This window comes from Orbicella faveolata, unplaced genomic scaffold (genome assembly GCF_042242905.1).
Source record: "Orbicella faveolata isolate gen_17 unplaced genomic scaffold, um_ofav_v1 contig_2, whole genome shotgun sequence".
In the NCBI taxonomy this organism is placed as follows: Eukaryota; Metazoa; Cnidaria; class Anthozoa; order Scleractinia; family Merulinidae; genus Orbicella; species Orbicella faveolata.
This window is the reverse complement of record NW_028301547.1, coordinates 7,868,859-7,888,809: the sequence shown is the minus strand read 5'-3', so window position 1 is coordinate 7,888,809 and position 19,951 is coordinate 7,868,859. Positions and strand designations below refer to the sequence as shown.

At 40.2% G+C, this 19,951-nt stretch overlaps 1 protein-coding gene across 1 annotated transcript; it reads left to right on the top strand.

Annotated features, from left to right (window-relative positions):
- The first annotated feature begins 5,054 nt into the window (after positions 1-5,054).
- Positions 5,055-19,021, top strand: LOC149111789 (uncharacterized). The gene is made up of 12 exons (XM_089289783.1): positions 5,055-5,212; positions 5,904-6,344; positions 7,299-7,682; positions 11,643-11,808; positions 13,160-13,386; positions 13,679-13,863; positions 14,682-14,768; positions 14,941-15,132; positions 15,492-15,709; positions 16,697-16,737; positions 17,176-17,272; positions 17,698-19,021. Exons 1-12 carry the CDS (start codon positions 5,140-5,142, stop codon positions 17,981-17,983), a joined length of 2,397 nt encoding a protein of 798 aa, XP_089145909.1. The 5' UTR covers positions 5,055-5,139; the 3' UTR covers positions 17,984-19,021.
- The last annotated feature ends 930 nt before the right edge of the window (positions 19,022-19,951 follow it).

The following is a 19,951-nucleotide window of genomic DNA, read 5'->3' as shown; positions in this document are numbered from 1 at the left end:
CCATGGCTCGTTAATTATTGTTTCTTTCCAAAACAGCAATGAAATAGTTGCGGAAATGTTTACTTCCAGGTTTTAAGTTATGTGAAGTTTACAGTCCCAGTTTGGATCGATTTGAATTTCTTTTATCTTACCCCCGGGGGAGCTGGGGCACTCTATACAAAGTTTTATACGGGGAGACTCCGCCCTGAGGTCCAACCCCTCACCCTTTGTATTCCTTTCGTATATTGAAAAAAGATACCCCTTTCACACACCTACTTAATTTAAGAACACTGCATCCCTTTTCTAAAGCCTTGATATGAATTTAAGGTAATTCCCCTGGAATAAAACTGCCAATAGATTTTTGTTCAAACTTTTTCCACTGAATATTTATCATATGAGAACTTTAATTATGAAATAAAAAAGGGGGCTGCCCATGCTCGTTAAGGGGCGGTGAGGCATTGAAAATGTCCCATTTTAGCATTATTTAATACTTATTACAAGAACGCATTCCAAGTTATTGTAAACTCTTTGTGGGCCCAGACTCATGAAAACACGACTCAAACTACGGTCAATACTTGTGTAGGACACAAATAAATTTTTTAAGTTTGATTTTGACAGACAGCTGAATCCTTGTTAAAATATTGGAACCAAATTGCTTGCCACTGCTATCAAACTGTAAAATAGAAAAGACTACAGTGCAGCTGCTATTCTCCTTATTTATTCAATTTTCAACAACATAAAACAGATCTGTCTTTTTTCACGCAAAGCAAATGATTAGTTGATTAAAATGACTGGAAACAAATTTGGAGTGCCCGAGCTCGTTAGTGAGGTATGGCCATTTTTCAACTGACAGAATTGAACATCAAGGCAAATCCGCCATGTTTTCAATGAGCACATGCACGAGCGCGGGCTAATGACGCCATAAATTATGCGCAGTATGGATGTGCAATGCAAATGTGAGGAATCACCTTAATGAGCAATATTACGGGAAAACATCAAACATTACCAGATACAGCCACAAGGTGCGTCTGTTCGAAATATTGTAATTAAGGGCTCTTTCAAATACCTAACTGCCCGATTTTCCTACCCTTTCATATACCTCATACCCAATGAATGGATCATGCAGTCCGAACACGAATAGGTTAACTAAGTTAATGTTTGCGGTGATAGCTGTTAGTGAACTTAAGCAGTGACGACGGTGACACCTAAGACGACCCCCATTAAAAAATGAATTTATGTTTCATCTCCAAATGTCGGAGTCAGTGGGCCTATCGGTCTAAAAAAAAAAGCGTGTTCAGTCTTAATATCTAATGACATAGTATAATTCCAAATGAAAATACGAAAAATTGCCACTCGTAGTTCACGTTCTCCTTTTGTTGAGGACGGTTACGAAATGTACAACTATTTATAACGCACGTGTAAATCCACTATTCAGCTCATAATTAAATCTTTTGTTTGGTGACGTTCTAGTTGTCGTTGGCATCGCGGTTTGCTTAATTAAGCTCCCTACTAATGGTGTTGTGACGGCTGCTGTGACCATAGGACTAGCTGTCTCCTGTTACATTTGGAGAAAATGAGACAATGGAAGGTTTTATCATTCTTTTCAGTTCTTTGAGTATTTGGATATTTATTGTACATGGGCATAAGCTACTTGTAAAATTTTTCGTAGAAGGCGAAGTGAGCATTCATCAGCAATGTTGGATACATTTGCTTACTGACTGACTGACTGTCTGTCTGTCTGTCTGTCTGTCTGTCTGTCTACCTGACTGACATATCCGCAACGAGTCAGTTCAAATTTTAATGGCTCAATAAAACCGCGCTGCGACTGGTTAAAAAACTCTCAAGTGGCTTAGGTTCAGTGATTACATTGCACTACCGAAATTACATCAAGTGAATGAAACACTGTTACACTGAAAAGCGTGTTACCATTTTTCGCGAATCAGTCATTTGAGATGATCAATACCGCATGATTACTCTTCATACGGATTCCTATACTTTTGTTTTTGTTTTAGCTCTAAAAAGCTTGCGGTACATCGTCATGAGTCTCATAATTATCTTCCTTCTCATTATTATTCACTAAATGTATCGAAAGCATACGGAGTATTTTGCAATTTACAATCTGTTTGGAAAAGTGCCTTGTTTTACAGCCATGTTTATTTACTCAGCTAAAAAACGAGAGGAAAAAATAAACCATTCAAGCGCTATAAGTTTCTTTAGCCGACTGACAAGAGACGTTCAGTTTCAAATCATGCCTAACTTTAGCAAAGTAAAGTTCGTCGTTTGTTTAAACTGACAGTTGATAACCCACAACCCCGACTTCTAGAATTCGCTGTTTTCTTGTAAAAAGAGAATTAAAAAAAAAAAGCTGCAACACATCGATTGCCTGTGCACTTGTGTTTTAATATCGATTTTCAGGAGGCCAAAATCCCTGCTATCGTGTGCCTGTACTATCAATGACCAGGAGATGAAATCTAAAATCTATCTGAGTTAACGCTAAACATCATACGATGACACAGATGGTCGGTACGGTAATGATCCATCGACACTGTGTCTCCGTATAGTCTTCTTAAAAACATTAGTGTATTTATTGATTTAAAAGCTAGACACTGTATCCTACAACATCATTTGAGTAATCCACGGTGCAAAAACAGCATTTTCTCTGTTGACACACGGTTGCCAACTAAGAAGGTAGGTTTTGCAACGATCTTTGACTCACTCAGTGCAGTTTTTTTAAATACCCAAAATTAAAAACGAACTAGATCTGTTTGAAACCGGCCGTGAATAGTTCAAACCTGCAAACTTACATCTGGCTTTAAAACGCTGTTTTAGTCTATCTGGAGTGGTTTTAAAGCTCTGACGCCAGTTTTTCGAAGGATGGATAACGCTATCCTGTACGGTAATTACCCATCACACTTTGTTTCTGTATGGTCCTTGAAAGATTTGTGTATTTATTGATTCAAAAGCAACACGCTGCATCCTAAAAGATCATTTGAGTACTCCACGATGTAAAAAAAAAGTATTGTCTCTCTTGGCAAACGGTTTCCAAGTGATAGGGTAGGTATTGCAACGATCATTTGACTCACTCAGTGCACTTTCTTTAAATATCCAAAATTGGAAACTAACTAGATGTGTTCGACATCCATCCGTGAATAATTTAGACCCGTGAATTTGCCTGTGGTTTTAAAACGCTATTCTAGTCTATCTGGAGTGGTTTTAACTCTCTGGCCCGAGTTATTCGAAGGCTGGATAACGCTATCCACCAAATAAATCGTTATCAAGTAGATAAGGTTAACAAAACAAACCACGCTATCCACTGAATAATGATTTAACCGGTGGATGGCGTTATCTACCTTTCGACGAACCTGGCCTTTTATAGATTCGGTTGACGCGAATTTATCGGGGCTTCTTTGTTCATTTCCCTAAAGCCTTAGGCCTCATTGCCTTTTCGAAGATCATAGCTGACCATATTTTAGTACCCATATCACAAAACTTTGGGGTGACAATTCTGCATGCTAAGAAATCGGAGAGGATTAAAGCCTTTTGCGAACTGAAGCAATCCGTTGGGGCTGGTGCGCCTGACAGAAGTTTATAATAAATAAGTTTTTTTTAAACACCCTATGTGCTGTTTGTCTGTGCTTTATGAAACGGACTAACATGTAATCAGTCGGAGTAAGTTCATTTCTGACAAGAGATTTCTTTTAATATCCGTCCGTTAACAAGGTTTCATTTTAAACTGTAAACATGATCACCATTTCTGACATTGAAGAGTGAGTTCCTTTCTAAAAATCTCCAGCACCTGGTATTTACTTGTCCTTATATTTTTCACTGGTTTCAACGGAAAACGGCAATAGCGGTCACATGTGCTATTTTATACATGATCCTATTTCAGACGAAACTTTATGATTTTTGACCGTATAATCGACATCGTACTTCATACCAAACGGACTCAAAACAATGAAAAATAAACAAAAAAGTGACGCTTAACATTCTGTAAAGCTTATAATTATAGGGAGTACTCCCTGCCATCAATGAGACTTAATATTTTCAGTGACTTTTAATGAGATATCAAATATCTTTCACACCGCTAACAGTCAGAGACCAAACGTCAAAAAATTCACGAGGTTCTGTTACTTGCCAAACAAAGAGAAACCAAAATATAAGCAGCTGCAAAGGTGTTGGTTTAAACTCAATGTTCCACACGTCGGAGTAATACATTTCGTGGAAATAAAAACTACTTTGAAATGCCCTCCTTAATTTTAACATAAAGGAAAACAGAATGGTCGTAACTCACACAGAGACAGGGCAACCAATAACCAATTATGATTTGAAAGCAAAATTTAGTTGAAAATTTCAACGAAAATTTCCAATTTCCAATTTTCAATTTCAAAGCAAAATTCATCATTCATTCATTGTCAATCACTAATGTATACAGGGAAGACAGATATATAACATCGTGACAGTTAAATAATCAATTTGTTGCTAACTTACGTCAACTATATACGTACTTAGACACTATTTTATCCTTTCTGGCAACGACTTCCCTTAATTTAACTTCGTCTAGCTTCTGGAAATTTGCACCTGTCTTACCAAAGTAATAATCTGCATGAGTAAGATGGGAAAGGAAATATCAAGGCAATTCAGATTTTACCTGTTGTAACAAAAATTCTGCCAAAATTATGTAAGATTCTGGGACTTGCGAAAACCAATATCAATAAGTGCTTCGATCGTTGAGAATTGCGTGGGGACCATGGAGGTCTTATTAACAAATGGGAGATATATTGCTATCAATCTTAAATCTGTAATGGGACGAAACGAAAAAGAATTGGAAATTCTCCAAGGAATGCTCGTTTTAACGCAACTTCATGTAAAGTGGAACTAGAATGCACACCAAGAACCAGGCCAAAAATAGCGAATAGCACCCACGTCACACTCTTTCACTATGTCAGTGTGAAGTTGGGCCGAGCAAACTGTGCCGTTATGGCGTTATATTCTGCATGCTCCAAAGAGCTTGACAGTTCTCGACGTCTTATTGTTTTGAATGTTTTGCAATGATAAGTTATTGCGTATTAATTTATTTGAAAACAAAAACACATAATCTATCGCCTTCATTTTTCACTTTTATTTCAGCTATTGGCATCTGCATCGGTTACTGAAAACAAAATGTCCCCTGTCTACCTCGGTATCTTATGGCTGTATATAAATATCATTATTTCAAGCCAGACGAATGCAACAGGTAAATGATTTCATAGAAAACAAAAAGAAATTAGATTTGAGTCATTTGTGTTTATGGCATACATGTAATCACCGGCTCAACTACTCATCGATACTCTTTAGTCAGTCAAGTACTCAACTGGCAAGGAGCAGGAATGGTTATTAAAACTGCCCAAGTTCTTTAATGTCTGTTTTTTGTTTGTTTGTTTTGGCTATTTTGGGGTTGACCCTGCACAAAATCTGGCAGAATACAAAAGGTGGTTATGTGTGCTCATACATCAAACCAATAGAAGCATTGCAATTAAGTAATTCCTGCATACATGTCTGTATACAAGCGTGGCCGAGGATTTGAACTCGGGGCTACCGAGAAACAATTCCAGGTAGTCGTTAGAGCGGGACTCGAACCCGGGACCTCTGGATTGCGAGTCCGACACGCCGACTACTCGGCCACGCTGCCTCCACCTAAGTTGCCTTGCCTAAGTTGAACATCAGTGCGCTGGATGGTTAACGAGTGCATGTGATGCCGGAGGACAACTTCCTTCCCAGGGCCTCTCTTTCTCCGCCCCCAAGAGCGGGGGGAACGAGGTTGGCCGGATGATCGCTCACAAACATGAGGTAAACAACATTCTCTGATATTTTTGGCAGCCAGACTGAAAAAAACCCTATGACAGTTCACACATTTTTAAATATATTTATCTATTCATTTATTTCAGATGTTGCTGGGATTTTAACTGGTGACGATAACCTCACAGTGTTCGCGGACGGACGTCTCGTTGGCTACAACGGCGGCGCCTGGAACGCAGCAAGGTGGTTTTCGTTTCCAAGCGAGACGAACGTCATTGCCGTGTCTGTTTACAACGGACCAAATGGGTTCGGTGGATTTCTAGGAGTGTTTAGTAACGAAGTGGTCACAGATAGCAGCTGGAAATGCAAGGAAACCTCTACTACACCAGACGATGGATGGCAACAAACCAATTTTACCGATAACACATGGCCAAACGCCTTCGTCAGACATGATAATAGTGGTCGAGACAGTTCGGCTCACGTGTTTGGAATTCCTAAAGATGTTCACTGGATCACTGCAGATAATCACGACGCTATCAGACTCATCTGTAGACGACGTATTAGTAAGGAGGAGAGACTTAGCAAGAGCAGTATGTATTCAAGTTTCTCGATTCCCGGCCTCAGCCATTGTTAACTTATCGAAACTTTTTCTCAGTCAGACAACTACATGAAACGGTTTGGTCGGATTCTTTCCATACTGAGTAGGTTCATCATTCTAGACTTTGGCTAGTAGGACTCCTATCTGGAACAGCCACACAGCCTGACAAAATCAGTACACTGTAGTTAATAAAGGCATTAACACCGAAATCTGCAACCTTGTTGCCCAACTTTTGGTATTTTTTCATTTGTTAGAGTTTTTTCATTCCATCGCGTTGAACTCTTGGTGCAACCATCAACATAATATAGGGAGTTTTAGCAATGACGATGACGACGCCTTGTAAAAAGCTCATCTTTTTAGATCATTTCAGTACACTTATCAGTATAAAAACTTGCTCAGGCTAAATATGCAGTGACAGCGTTCAATAGACTTCTTTAGCTTGGGCGGCTTGTTTTCCAATTATATAGACAACGTGATGTTCTCTCGAGATAGTTTTTCTTTCATCCATCTTGAAATTATTCACTCATTTACATGCGACAATTTAAAAATTTGAAAGCAAGAATTTTCAAGAGCATCATCACGTGGTCTGCGATGGGAAAACAAACCACCCAAGCTAAAGAGGTCTATTCCAAGGGAAGATTCAAAAAATTAGCCCCTCTGTGTCGTGTTCTCCAAAATACGTATAACATAGTCATTTCACGTTGTTGTTTTGCAGAAGACGGCTAAGAAATGTATTAAGATTCCGAACGCACGTGTAGAACTATTATTCTACTCATTAAACCTTTTTTTAGTGACTTTCTCTTTGGCGTCGCTGCCGCAATTTGCTAAAATTCCTCATTGAGTTGCATTGCAGGAGCGGGAGTTAGGTGCTAAAGATACTCGCGCTTCGCTTGATAAATTCACGCTTTTGGGAATTTGATTATATTGTGATGAATTCTTTCTATAGCTTTGATAACAATCCTCGCAACAAAATCAAGCCAGACGATCGAGCTGTATCTTGATGGAGTTTCCACAGCAAAAGCAGTTGGCAGCTTGACGGTTGTCAAAGATCAGCACCAATTTCTAGCAGTACATGTGGAAGACAAGACTGTTGACGGAGATGTTTTCTTTGTGGCGCCGTCCAGCAATGGTGTTAGAACTAACAGATCGTGGAAATGTACAAACAAATACCAACAGGGTTGGTTTCTTCCTAATTTTAGCGACACTTCATGGCCAAAACCTTATGCGGATGATAACAATAAAGTAGTGTATTTCGTAGCACCTGATGCCAAGTGGATCGCATATCTGGCCAAAAGTAATAAAATCTTCTGTCGGCGGAACACCACTCTAGGTAAACACCATCTTCCTGATTACCTACAGAATAGTTGATAGAAAGAGCCTAGACTTAAAAATACGGTTGCTTAGCTTCGTAAAGATAACATGGAATTAGCGTACTTACGAAGCAATACACTCAGCTCAGTTACAAACCTGAAAGACCTCCAGGTAAAAAATAAATAAAATATTTTCACAACTGAGGCGTTAAGAAGGCAAACGATTTCTTGAGCCAAAGGTTAAGATCTTTGGTGAGTACGTTTCTTCCCTGAACCGAGTTCAAGAATTTATACTCCAAGACTGTTTTATAACTGGAACTTACTGCATGAATACACTCTTTCTTTTTTTGTAAGAATATGTTTTATAAGAATATTGAGGCTGAAATTTGTAAGATTTTAGGAATATTTTAAGAATAAACTCGAAGCTGAGATTTATAAAAGAATAACACAATAAGCCAGGCCTAAAATCGAAGCTCTTAGGCCGGTTGTTCAAAGCCCAATTAAGCTAACCCAGAATAAGTGAGAGTTTTGATTCGAGTTACGGTGCGGTTTTCTGTTTATATTGTTTGTCCTTCTTTTGTTGAGTTTGAATAACCTCAAACCAACACAAAACATAAGCAGTGAAAATCATTTTTCTACAAGAAAACCTGAGCCCGCACGTGATGCTGGTTAGCGTATACCTTGTTTTGACAGGTGTCAATTAACATTTACATGGTGTCCAATATATACTGTAAACCGTGGCTGCATGACTTGGTATTGGGGAGTTTACGATACCACGACGGCAACGGGAACGGTAACGTCACTGAAAAAAGGATTTAATGAGCAGTACAATGGTTGTGCACGTGCGTTATAATTCTTGGTACATTTCTATGCCATCCACCGCAAGACAACAGGGTGAAATGGCCAAATTTTGCGTTGTCTGGAGAACTTGAACCACGACGGTTAATTTTTTTCAATCTTTATTTCAAATTTATCGCTGTGTTCCGGATTTAGTAATCTTGCGATAGTTTTGACAGTGATAAACAAAGCAAATGACTTTAGAGTATCGCGGGGTTTCTTAGGTAAAATATAAATTCATTTTATAGTAAGTGGTTTGAACCCAGTGGTATCAGTAGTTCGTATAGGGTGATCGTCCGGGTGAGTGTAGTTCTGAAAAGAACTGTTGTTGGTGACTGACGTTTCGACAACCTGAGCGGAAGTCGTCTTCAGAGTCAAGTGAATGGTGTTTGTCAGTCGATGATGTTATAAGTCTGGTCCGTTGAACGTGATTGGTCAGTATAGCCATGATGGTATTGGCTGAAAGACTCTTGTAAAGTTTGTCATCAGTCATTGGTGGGTTTCGATCCGTCTATCGTTAGTCAAATAGGTCGGTTTTTGGTCCGTGTATTGTTAAGTCGGTCTGTTAGAAGTCCGTTTGTCGGTTTTGTTTCCGTCATGGATAAGTCGTTTGTAAGGCGCCGGTAGTTGTTGACATCTGTTAAGAGGCGTTTGTTCTAGGTTAGTGTATCAGCTTTCCAGAGTCAGTCGTTAAAATAGTTTGTACTGTAGGTTAAGCACTGAGCAGAGTCCCAGTCAATGCTGTGGTTTGTCAGTTGATGATGTACAGCAATGTTGTTTGCTGATCTTTGATCTTGTAAACTGCTCCCTGTCTGTTGTTAGGTTCGTCTCTGTCTTTCACGTTGGTCAGTAAGTGTCGTAACGTAGTTGTAGGTTTGTGGGCTACACGAATGTTGGAGGGCTGTAGGATCCGTGAGATGGTCTCAGAAGTGCCCTTAATGTAAGGTATAGTCACTGTAATAACAGGTGTAGGGTTCCTGTTCGTAGCGTCAGCTTCAGTAGGTCGGTAAATGTTTCGTCTAATTAAGTCAGCGTTGTAGTCGTTTTTGTGAAAAACACGTTCAAGGTATTTGTTTTCGTCACGTAAGCTGTCCGGTGTGTCACAAACTAGTTGCGTCTTTGTAGTCGCGGCTTTGTGTGAAGTCGGGTTGTAGGATGCTTCGTCCAGTAATCTGTCGGTATGTGTCGGTTTTCTGTACACTGTCGTTCGTAGTTCGTTGTTGTCGCGGCTTACCAAATGGTCTAGAAAAGGAAGTTTTCCATTTCAAGTCTTCGATTTCTTTAGTAAACTGGATGTCGGCGTTCTGTTCGTTTAGGTGGTCGTGAAAATCGTCAAGTTCGTCTTTGTGAACGGCGGTAAAGGTGTCGTCAACGTAGCATAACCAAAGCGGTATCGTTTGTCGGCAAGTTGCAAGGGCGCGTTCCTCCACGTGTTGCACCACAATTTCTGCGACAACAACAGAAACAGGCGACCCCATTACCGTTCCATGCAACTGTTTGTAGTGTTTACCGTTGTACTGAAAGTAAGTCGATGTAAGGCAAAGGTTCAGTAAGTCCATGACATCTTCTGTCGGTAACGGTAGTTTAACAGTAGATTAACAATACACGGACCAAAAACCGACCTATTTGACTAACAATAGACGGATCGAAACCCACCAATGACTGATGACAAACTTTACAAGAGTCTTTCAGCCAATACCATCATGGCTATACTGACCAATCACGTTCAACGGACCAGACATATAACATCATCGACTGACAAACACCATTCACTTGACTCTGAAGACGACTTCCGCTCAGGTTGTCGAAACGTCAGTCACCAACAACAGTTCTTTTCAGAACTACACTCACCCGGACGATCATACTATACGAACTATAAATTCATTTTGTAGTCGACGTTGTCCTCGGCGTCGCCGTCGTGATTTCGTAAACTCCCTATTAGCTGTACGTGACGTCGTCCTCGTTTTTCGTCGTCGTGGTAGGGCGCACGCGTCCGCAATCCATGCCGCTGGCCACGTTGACCATTGTTTTCTATTTGTATGCATGCCTGTGGTTCTGTTCCTATAGCCAGGTGCTCCCCTTAACGTCCCTTCGGGTAGCCGGAGTTCTGCTTCAATTCTGTGTTAAAAATATATAAATACAGTACAATTAAACGTTTTCCACTGAACTGCATGAAATTCTTTCTTTCTCTAAACGGCAAAACTGTCCAAAAAGCAACAAAAACAGCACTAGCCGTATGTTCGATGCTAGTAACATTTCTGCAAGAAATTATGTGGGTGATATCAGGCCTTAATGCCTGCAGACAAGCTCCGTAGTTACCACATCCAGACACCAAATACATTCCAAAACAGATATGTCATATCCTATAATCTAAGAATATTCACAAAAATATTTCCAGCCTAAAATCGGCAGAAACATAAGAATATTCAGCCTCGGTCGGAAAAACGATATTTTTATTTTAAAAAAAGAGTGTAGTAAGCTTAGGGTAGTTTAGATGCGATTGTTGTGCAAACGTAATCAGCGTTCCTAAATACTTGAAATGTCGACCTTGTACAGAAGTATAAAAAGTCCTTTACTAACAGACAATTTCTGTTTATTTCACTTAGAGCGTGACCACCATGTAGTTTCCAGCTACGACACTTCAAGTTCGGGCTATCGAAAATCTGTTTTTTCTTTGGTATCACAAATGACAATTTCTCTCACCAGCTCGATCAAATCTTCAACAACGGTTATCCAGCCTACATTAGCAATGACGCAAACAACAACAACGACGATGATGACGATTGTTTCTGTAGCTGTAGCACAAAATGCCACCAGTTCAGCAAGAACCCCCAGTGTATGGATCAGCCCAAACACAAGTACAACAACGATTCTTTCTACGGCTGTAGCACAAAATGCCACCAGTTCATCAAAAACTTCCACTAAATGGATCAGCCCGAACACAAGTACAACAACGATTCTTTCTACAGCTGTAGCACAAAATGCCACCAGTTCATCAAGAACTCCCAGTGAATGGATCAGCCCGAACACAAGTACAACAACAATTGTTTCTACAGCTGTAGCACAAAATGCCACCAGTTCATCAAGAACTCCCAGTGGATGGATCAGCCCGAACACAAGTACAACAACAATTGTTTCTACAGTTGTAGCACAAAATGCCATCAGTTCAACAAGAACTTCCACTGGATGGATCAGCCCGAACATAAATATTTTAAGTACAGTAGTGATCGCGGTGATAGTTATTAGTGGTGTAACGGCTGCTGTGGTCATTGGGCTGGCTATTTCTTGTTACATTTGGAGAAAACGGAGGTTTTTATCAATTCTTGAGTATCTGAATATCTACAAGAGACATTTATTCTGATGATATTTATTGTATGAGCATGGGGTACAATTGACATTTTTGCTTTTTTTTTGTTTTTGTTTTGTTTTGTTTTGTTTTTTTTTTGTCATGAGGCGAGGTGGACATTCATCAGCTTGCTGCTAGCAGAAATTAAGTTTAAATTTTAAGAAGTGTCCGCAATGCTTAGGCGAGCAATTATTTTAGTATGATTTTTTTTTTTGGAGAAATTCTCAAAGTAACTACGAAGGCCTACAAAGTTTGTTGGCCTAGCTTTGTGTTAATTTACTTACTATCTTGCTTGCTACCTTACTACTCATTTACTCACTTAAACACTTAATGACCGACTGACCTACTAACTGACTGACTGACTGAACGACCGACTGACTGACTCATTGATTGGCTGACTAACTGGCCAGCTGGCTAGCTGGCTGGCTAGCTGGCTGGCTAGCTGGCTGGCTGGCTGGCCGACTGACTGACTGACTGACGGACTGACGGACTGACTGACGGACGGACGGACGGACGGACGGACGAATGGACTAACTGACTGACTGACTGAGTGGCTGTCTGACTAGCTGGCTGGCTGACTGGCTGACTGGCTGACTGACTGACTGAATGACTCACTCGCTCGCTGGTCGACTGACTGACTGATTGACTGACGGACTAACTAACTGACTGCCTGACTGACTGACTGTCTAACTAGCTGGCTGGCTGACTGGCTGACTGACTGACTGACTGACTGACTGACTTACTCGATGGCTGGCTGACCGACTAAATAGCTAACCGGCTCACTGGTTGCCTGGCTGGCTGACTGACTTGCTCACTTACTGACTGCCTGCCTGCCTGGCGGACTGATTGACTGACTCGTTGGCTGGCTGACTGGCTGGTTGACTGACTGACCGACTGAATTGCTGGCTGCCTGACTGACTGACTGAATAACTGACTGATTGACTGACAATATGACTGACTGACTCGAGGATGGCTGGCTGACTGACTGACTGAGTTAATCTCTTCGTCCCGACGTGTTCTCTTTGTCCCAACTGGGGACGTATGGTTGCGATCCTATCTCGCCACTGAGCCCTGCCCATGTTGTGGCCTGTGCTTCGCCTCATAGGAGCGCATATATTCTGTCTTTCAACATTGTCTTCCGGCAGGTGATAATCAGCCTGCCTAGTTTTCTTCATCGAGTTGGGGTCCAAATTAACGAAATATTTGGTATTCTTTTATTGGGTATCCAAATTCTACCCATACTCTTGTATATTAAAACAGTACACGCATAAAACAGTCAACATTAATGTCATACCATGACAATCGATATTTCAGGGAAATTAAAGAAAACGAGCTGCAAATGAAAGACCAGACGAGAGATAAGTGGGAAATGACGAGTGATGATGTCACTATATATGAAGAATTCGGTCATGGCGCCTTTGGTAAAGTTTGCAAAGGAATCATGCAGGTCCCTTCGTGTATGAAAAGAGTTCAGTATGTTAATAACACATCAAAGAAAATTTCAAAATCTACAATAACTGTGGCTGTTAAGATGCTTCAAGGTATGTCAAACGGCGCTGTGGTATGAATAAGATTATACTGTAAATTTGCGTTTATATCGTATTTGAAACATTTGTTTCGTGTACACGTACACAGCGAAATGAGGTGTGCTTTGCTAACGTTAAAACAAAACGCTTGAAAAATCAAATGCACGAGGAAAATCAGATACACGTCAGAATAAGATTAATTTTCATAAATAGGCTGGTCGGTCCATGCATGCATGACATAATTAACCGGCATGAGAGTACGAATTAGCTGCATCATTTCAAGATCACCATTGCTTGAACCTTTCAGACAATGCCACTCCTGACCAGGTGAACGATTTCTTGGAACAGATTACCCTTATGAAAGCGGTTGGTTCACACAAGAACATTGTGAATTTGATTGGCTGTTGCACCAAGTCCTCGCCAAATTTCCTCGTCGTGGAGTATGCAGCAAAAGGAGACCTGCTTTCTTACCTCAGAGAACGAAGAAAAAAGGTGAATGCATTTGTGTACTCTGAACTCAAGCAACATGACGATTGAATGTTTGTGCTTTTTTTTTTTTTTTTGAATTGAAGAAATAGTCGAAAGCGCTAGCCGTTGTCAAAATGTGAAGTGCACGCGTGTGCTCCGACTTCAAATCGGCTCAAATAAGTCTCAAATTACTCAGACCCTACATGTACTTATCTATTTTAAATGATATAATCACAGGTATGGATTAGATTAGATGACCATTGATTCCTTTACTACAGTGTCACACTGCTGAATGACAGTGTAAAATGACAATATTATTTGTTCTTCCATCTGTTTTGTATTCATTTATCTAATCAAGCATTTCGAGAGCTACTGTGTCAAAATTGATAAAAAAAATAAATAAAAATCAAGTACTACAAAGAATGGACTAACATCCCATCCAGGGGGGAGGGGGGGCGGGGGGAAGGTGGAGTAGAACTACTCCTAGTCACTTTATGCTACAGTAACCGGGATGAGCTCGTATGCAAACTTTACCTTACTTTATCTTACCTACCTACTCCAAAGAATGGTCTTTATCGACAAGTTCATCACATTCATAAACACCTTAAGAAAAAATATTGACTATGCTTTTGCTCGAGCCAAAAACCAAACGTGGCCCAGATAAAGACTTGGAAGTTGTTAGGTAGGGTCCCACAGTACGTCCGAGCGATTTTATTTCGTCTGCGTAAAACCACAGCCTTTGAACCTTCACAGAGAGATAATAGAATATTTACCCCAGCTAATTAACCATAACTTTACAGATGACCTGTACGGTCTTGTAATCTTCGCACTCTGATTTCAAGGTAAAACACACTAATATGGAATACGTGCAGATACGAGAAAACACGCCAGAAACAGCAAGAACACTGAACAAGGATAGTACAGGCATTGTGAGACGGGTTTCGCTTGGTATTATCATTATAACAACTAAAATGTAGCCATTTGTAAAGATCCCCCTCCATCGCGGTACATGTGATAACTTCTCCAGATCTAGAGATGGCATATTATTTTTATCATTATTAGTATACCTCGATTGTCGAATAATTTATTTTCTTCATCCAGCATTGTGGGCCTGGCGTAAACGACATTGCTGAAATTAACGTCGCTTTCCTGAGGACAGACAGCAGTATTGACGAAAGAATAACCAGCACCCAGTCCTTGAATGATGAACAACAAGATCAAGGAGACGATGAAAACGATTCTTTAACCCCGCAGGACCTGATGTCCTTCTCCTGGCAAATAGCACAGGGAATGGCAAGTTAAAAAACATTGTTCCTTTAAGCAGTGGCTCAAAGTGTTTCAAACGTCAATCAATTATTCTACCAGTCAGATCATCTTTTGTAACCCCAATGTTTTTAAAGTCTACGGAGTATTGACTGTTCACGTTCGGTTCTTTTTTCTCTAGGAATCTTGTATTGTCTAAATTGAATTCCTTTTCTACGAACCTGTTCCTTTTTTCTGTTCTCTTTAAAGACAACTGCTCAATTATTGTGGACAGTTGTTGACAGTGTTGGTGTTCAGTTAGTTGGCTGATAAAATAAAGTCCTTATTCTACTGTAACGAAGGAAAGTTTTGGTGCGTCCACAGTAATTAACCGTATTTCTCGTGTTTAGCAATACTTATCAGAAAAGGGCATTGTTCATCGGGATCTCGCCGCTCGCAATGTCTTACTCTGTGACGACAAACTTGTCAAAGTCGCTGATTTTGGCTTGGCACGGAGCACGCTGGGAGAAAATGAGCATCACATGACAGATCAACACAATAAGCTTCCTGTAAAGTGGATGTCACCTGAAGCCATAAATGACGGTGTTTTTACCACAAAAAGTGACGTGTAAGTCTATCAGCAACTTAACAAACTGCCGTCAGTTTCTGCGCATCTGTCCGGTTTCAACATAACACTGTCAAAGTAGCTGTGGATCCACGAGGCGATAGCTGAGTGGATCCGCAGACTACTTTGACAATTTGATTACTTTGACGCATCAAAAACTGACGACAATTTGTTTTTTTACGATAACAACATCGTATTAATTATAAATTCATGAAGACAAACACATTATCGATAATGAAGATTAGCCAATCAGCACGCCAGAATTTCACAGTTATTGTAGAATGTACATTTAACTTGTAATTATTATCAAGGCGCCTCTGGGAGGTTTTCCAGTTAACATGATGAAATGATGAAATAATATGACTGAGAATATGACTTCATTGTGATTGCCTGAGAGTAGGTTAGTTTATCGTTTCTTTTTTTTTTTTTTTTTTTGTTTTGTTTTTGTTTATTTGTTTTCCTTTTAAAAGGCACTGTTGTGCAAATTAACAAGGGAGAATACTTTATAGACCTTTCCCGCCTTCCGCATCAGTGCATTCGAACAATAGCACCAAAGCGAGGTTAGGGTGGACATTTTCATACATTTGCTGTATTTTTGTCCACCCTGACCTCGACTCGGCGTCATTGTTTGTTGAAATGCGGGAAAGGTCTATTTTCTCAGCTAATAATGATAAATGAGTAATCATATGAAAGCTCAAGCAATTCTAAAGAATTTACACTACTCGCGATATTATACAAATATCACTCTCATAGCCTGCGAACAGGCTCCCGGTGCTCCCCGAATTCTTCTGTTTCGCGCTCGCCGAAATTTTTTTCCGTCCTCGCCGGGAGCCTGTTCGCAGGCTATCACTCTCACTGTAAATCCTTCATTGCAATCCCTTTCATACAACTGCCCTGTCCAGTCTAGAAAATTAATACTCTCAATAAGAGTGAATCCAAAAAATATCTCAAAAAGACTGAGGTTTTTATCTCTCTTTATTATGTGCTTAGGTGGTCATACGGCGTTCCTCTCTGGGAGATAGCAACCCTCGGTAAGTATTTTAATGTAACAATACAGACCTTAGGGTTTATAAACTCGCCTCCAGATCGAGCAGTCCGGGCTCGAGCCCTGGCTGGGGCTATGTGTTGTGTTCTTAGGCAAAACACTTTACTCTCAGTGCCTCTCTCCGACCAGGTGTATAAATAGATACCGGTGAACTTAATGCTGGGGGTAACCCTGTGATGGGCTATCATCCCATAGAATTGAGAGTTGAAATACTGCTATTCGCTTCGTGCGACTGAAACCGGGTATAAACGCCGGCCTGATGGGCCACTTGGCTCGCGTATGTATGCATGAAGATGGGCATATAACCGTTGGTTAAACGAGGAACTTATGAAAGGAATTTTAGATCATATAAAGAATATATTTTACCAAGAAAAGATTTTACCACATGAAGAGTGATATCAAATGAAAAAATTTCATTTTTTAGGAGGGTTCCCTTACCCCGGCATAAAAAACAGAGAACTCATGAGACTACTGAGAAGAGGATACAGAATGGAAAAACCAGATACATGCTCAGAAGGGTTGTAAGTCACATTGGTAGGGGGAGAAGATAGGAGGGGGTACTCAGTTAGCTAGATTATTTCGAAAAAAAACCCGGAGAGGAAGGATAATGCAGGAACAAGGTTTTGCAGTTCAAAATATCAAGACACTAATTAGCCGTACTGGCCGGAAATAGTCATATCAATATACCCTATAAAATATCATAGAATATCTCTTTCTTTCAAAGGTATATCTTAAAATAAAGTAGTAAAGGGGATTTGTCAGTTTGAAATGGGAAATTAAGGAAACGTGTTGTTGTCGTTGTTGTTGTCGTTTTGTTTTGTGTTGTTTGTTTGTATTTTTGGTTTTTATTTGTTCTTTTCAGGGCTGAGAGTTTGAGACAAAAACCAATTTCAGACATTTAAAGTGTGTCATTAGGCGCTTATTTCTCGTGTGCTTTTATTCACAGCTATCAATTGATGAGGCGTTGCTGGGCGGACAATCCTGATACGCGGCCAACCTTTACCGAGCTGTGCCAAGATCTAGAGGACTGGATGCAAAGAGAAGTTCCTTATCTTGACATGGACCAGCTAGATGAAAATCAACCTTATTACTATTACGTGTCAGCAGTATCATTGTCCACTGGATCTTCATGCGAGGGACGTGCTCCTGGTCAGAGCCTCGCTTCAAACATCGACTCAGACAATTTGGCTCGCAACGGAAACCAAGTTACATCTGAATTTACAAGCTTTTAGAAAGCAATCATAATTAAAATCAACGCATGTAGAAACACAGGCAAAATCGGGTCTCTAATAGTAGTAGATTAATCTTGTTTGCTGAGACACCCGACTAGGAATAAACGATTACTCGAAATGGTAATGAGTTAAACCACACAATTAAAAAGTCCGCGACTGTGACACCTTACAGTGGGACTGTGTTTTGCATCTTGCAACATTTCTTGGGATACAACGGTGCAAAAATGCTATGAAAACTTAAAGTCAGAATAACTAGAGACATGAAAAGGGTAACATAGGCCTAGGTTTTATAAGAAATAATAATGGTGATAACGAGGGCACAAAAGTTGACGTAGCTAAACGTTGACGTAGCTTAAACTTTATTTTAAAGTCTTCCCCGTTCCTACTTTTAATATTGTAAACTGGTTGGTAAACGGCGATAAATTCTTGCTTTACGCAGAACCATGGCTGGTTAATTATTGCTTTTTCCCAAAACAGCAATGAAACAATTGTGGCAATGTTTACTTCCAAATGTATTAAGTTATGTTAAGTTTACAGCCGCACTTTGAATCGATTTGAATGTCTTTTATTATACCCCCGGGGGAGCTAGGGCACTCTATACAAAGTTTTATACGGGGACACTCCGCCCGGAGGTCCAACCCGCTACTCTTTGTACCCCTTTCGTGTGTTTTTATTGAAAAAGGGTACCCCTTTCACAGACCTACGTAGGAACACTGCATCCCTTTAATTTTCTAAAGCCTTGAAATTAACTTAATGAGAAATATTACGGGAGAGCATCAAACATTACCAGATACAGCCACAAGATGCGTCTTTTCGAAATATTTTAATTAAAGTCCCTTTTTAATGCCTAACTGCCAGATTTGCCCACCGTTTTATATACCTCATACGCAATGAATGGATCATGCAGCCCGAACACGAATAGGTTAAATACCTTAATGTTCGCGGTGATGGCTATAACGAAACTTAAGCAGTGACGACGGCGACGCCCAGGACGACGCCCATTAAAAAATGAATTTCTGTTTCACCTCCAAATGTCGGAATCAGTGGGCCTATAGGTCTACAAGCTTGTCCCGTCTTAATATGTAATGACAGAGTATAATTCCAAAGGAAAATACGAAAAATGGCCACTCTAAGTTCACGTTCTCTTTTTGCTGAGGATGGATACGAAATGTACAACTATTTATAACGCACCTTTTATTTGGCATGGTGACGTTCTTTTTGTCGTTGCCATGTTGTGACTGTTGTTTTGGCCATAGACCTAGCTTCCTTTTGTTACATTTGGAAAAAACGGAACAATGGAAGGTTTTATCATTCATTTTTTCATCACTGACTGATTGACTGACTGACTGACTGACCGACTGACGGACTGACTGACTGGCTACCTGACTGGCTACCTGACTGCTTGACTAACTGACTGACTGACTGACTGACTGACTGGCTACCTGACTGGCTGCCTGACTGACTGACTGGCTACCTGACTGGCTGCCTGACTGACTGACTGACTGACTGACTGTCTGACTGACTGACTGAATGAATGAATGACTGACTGGTTGACTGCCTGCCTGCTTGCCTTCCTGTAGGCCTTATAGCGGATTGTGCTCCTAAAAGTGGCATATTATGCTACTAGCTGATTTCCTGATTTCCGAAATTATGCTCACAAAATGACGTATATTCTGTACATATAGGCGCGCAATAACGACACCAAATTATGATGTTTTTCAAATAAACTCTTGCTGTAAATTTATTTGTGTTTTATGGCAGTTTGTCTCGGACCTCAGCTGTCCAAATTAGCTGCTCGCATCTCTGAATCGTTTGTAAAATGCCTTCAACGACTTAATGATCACACTTGGATATACTGACTGAACCAAAAGAATATAGTACTCTCTTAATTTAAACTAACTCAAACTATAGCGAACTATAACGTTGAAAGTATCAAGCCACGAAGTAAATCAGCTTATCTTGACAGTT

Bases quoted from the DNA above. Each gene is read 5' to 3' on its own strand.
- LOC149111789 (XM_089289783.1), top strand. From the start codon at position 5,140: ATGTCCCCTGTCTACCTCGGTATCTTATGGCTGTATATAAATATCATT. The intron at 13,864-14,681 runs GTGAATGCATTT...TCTGATTTCAAG, and splicing joins TCAGAGAACGAAGAAAAAAG to GTAAAACACACTAATATGGA. The intron at 15,710-16,696 runs GTAAGTCTATCA...TTATGTGCTTAG, and splicing joins TTTACCACAAAAAGTGACGT to GTGGTCATACGGCGTTCCTC.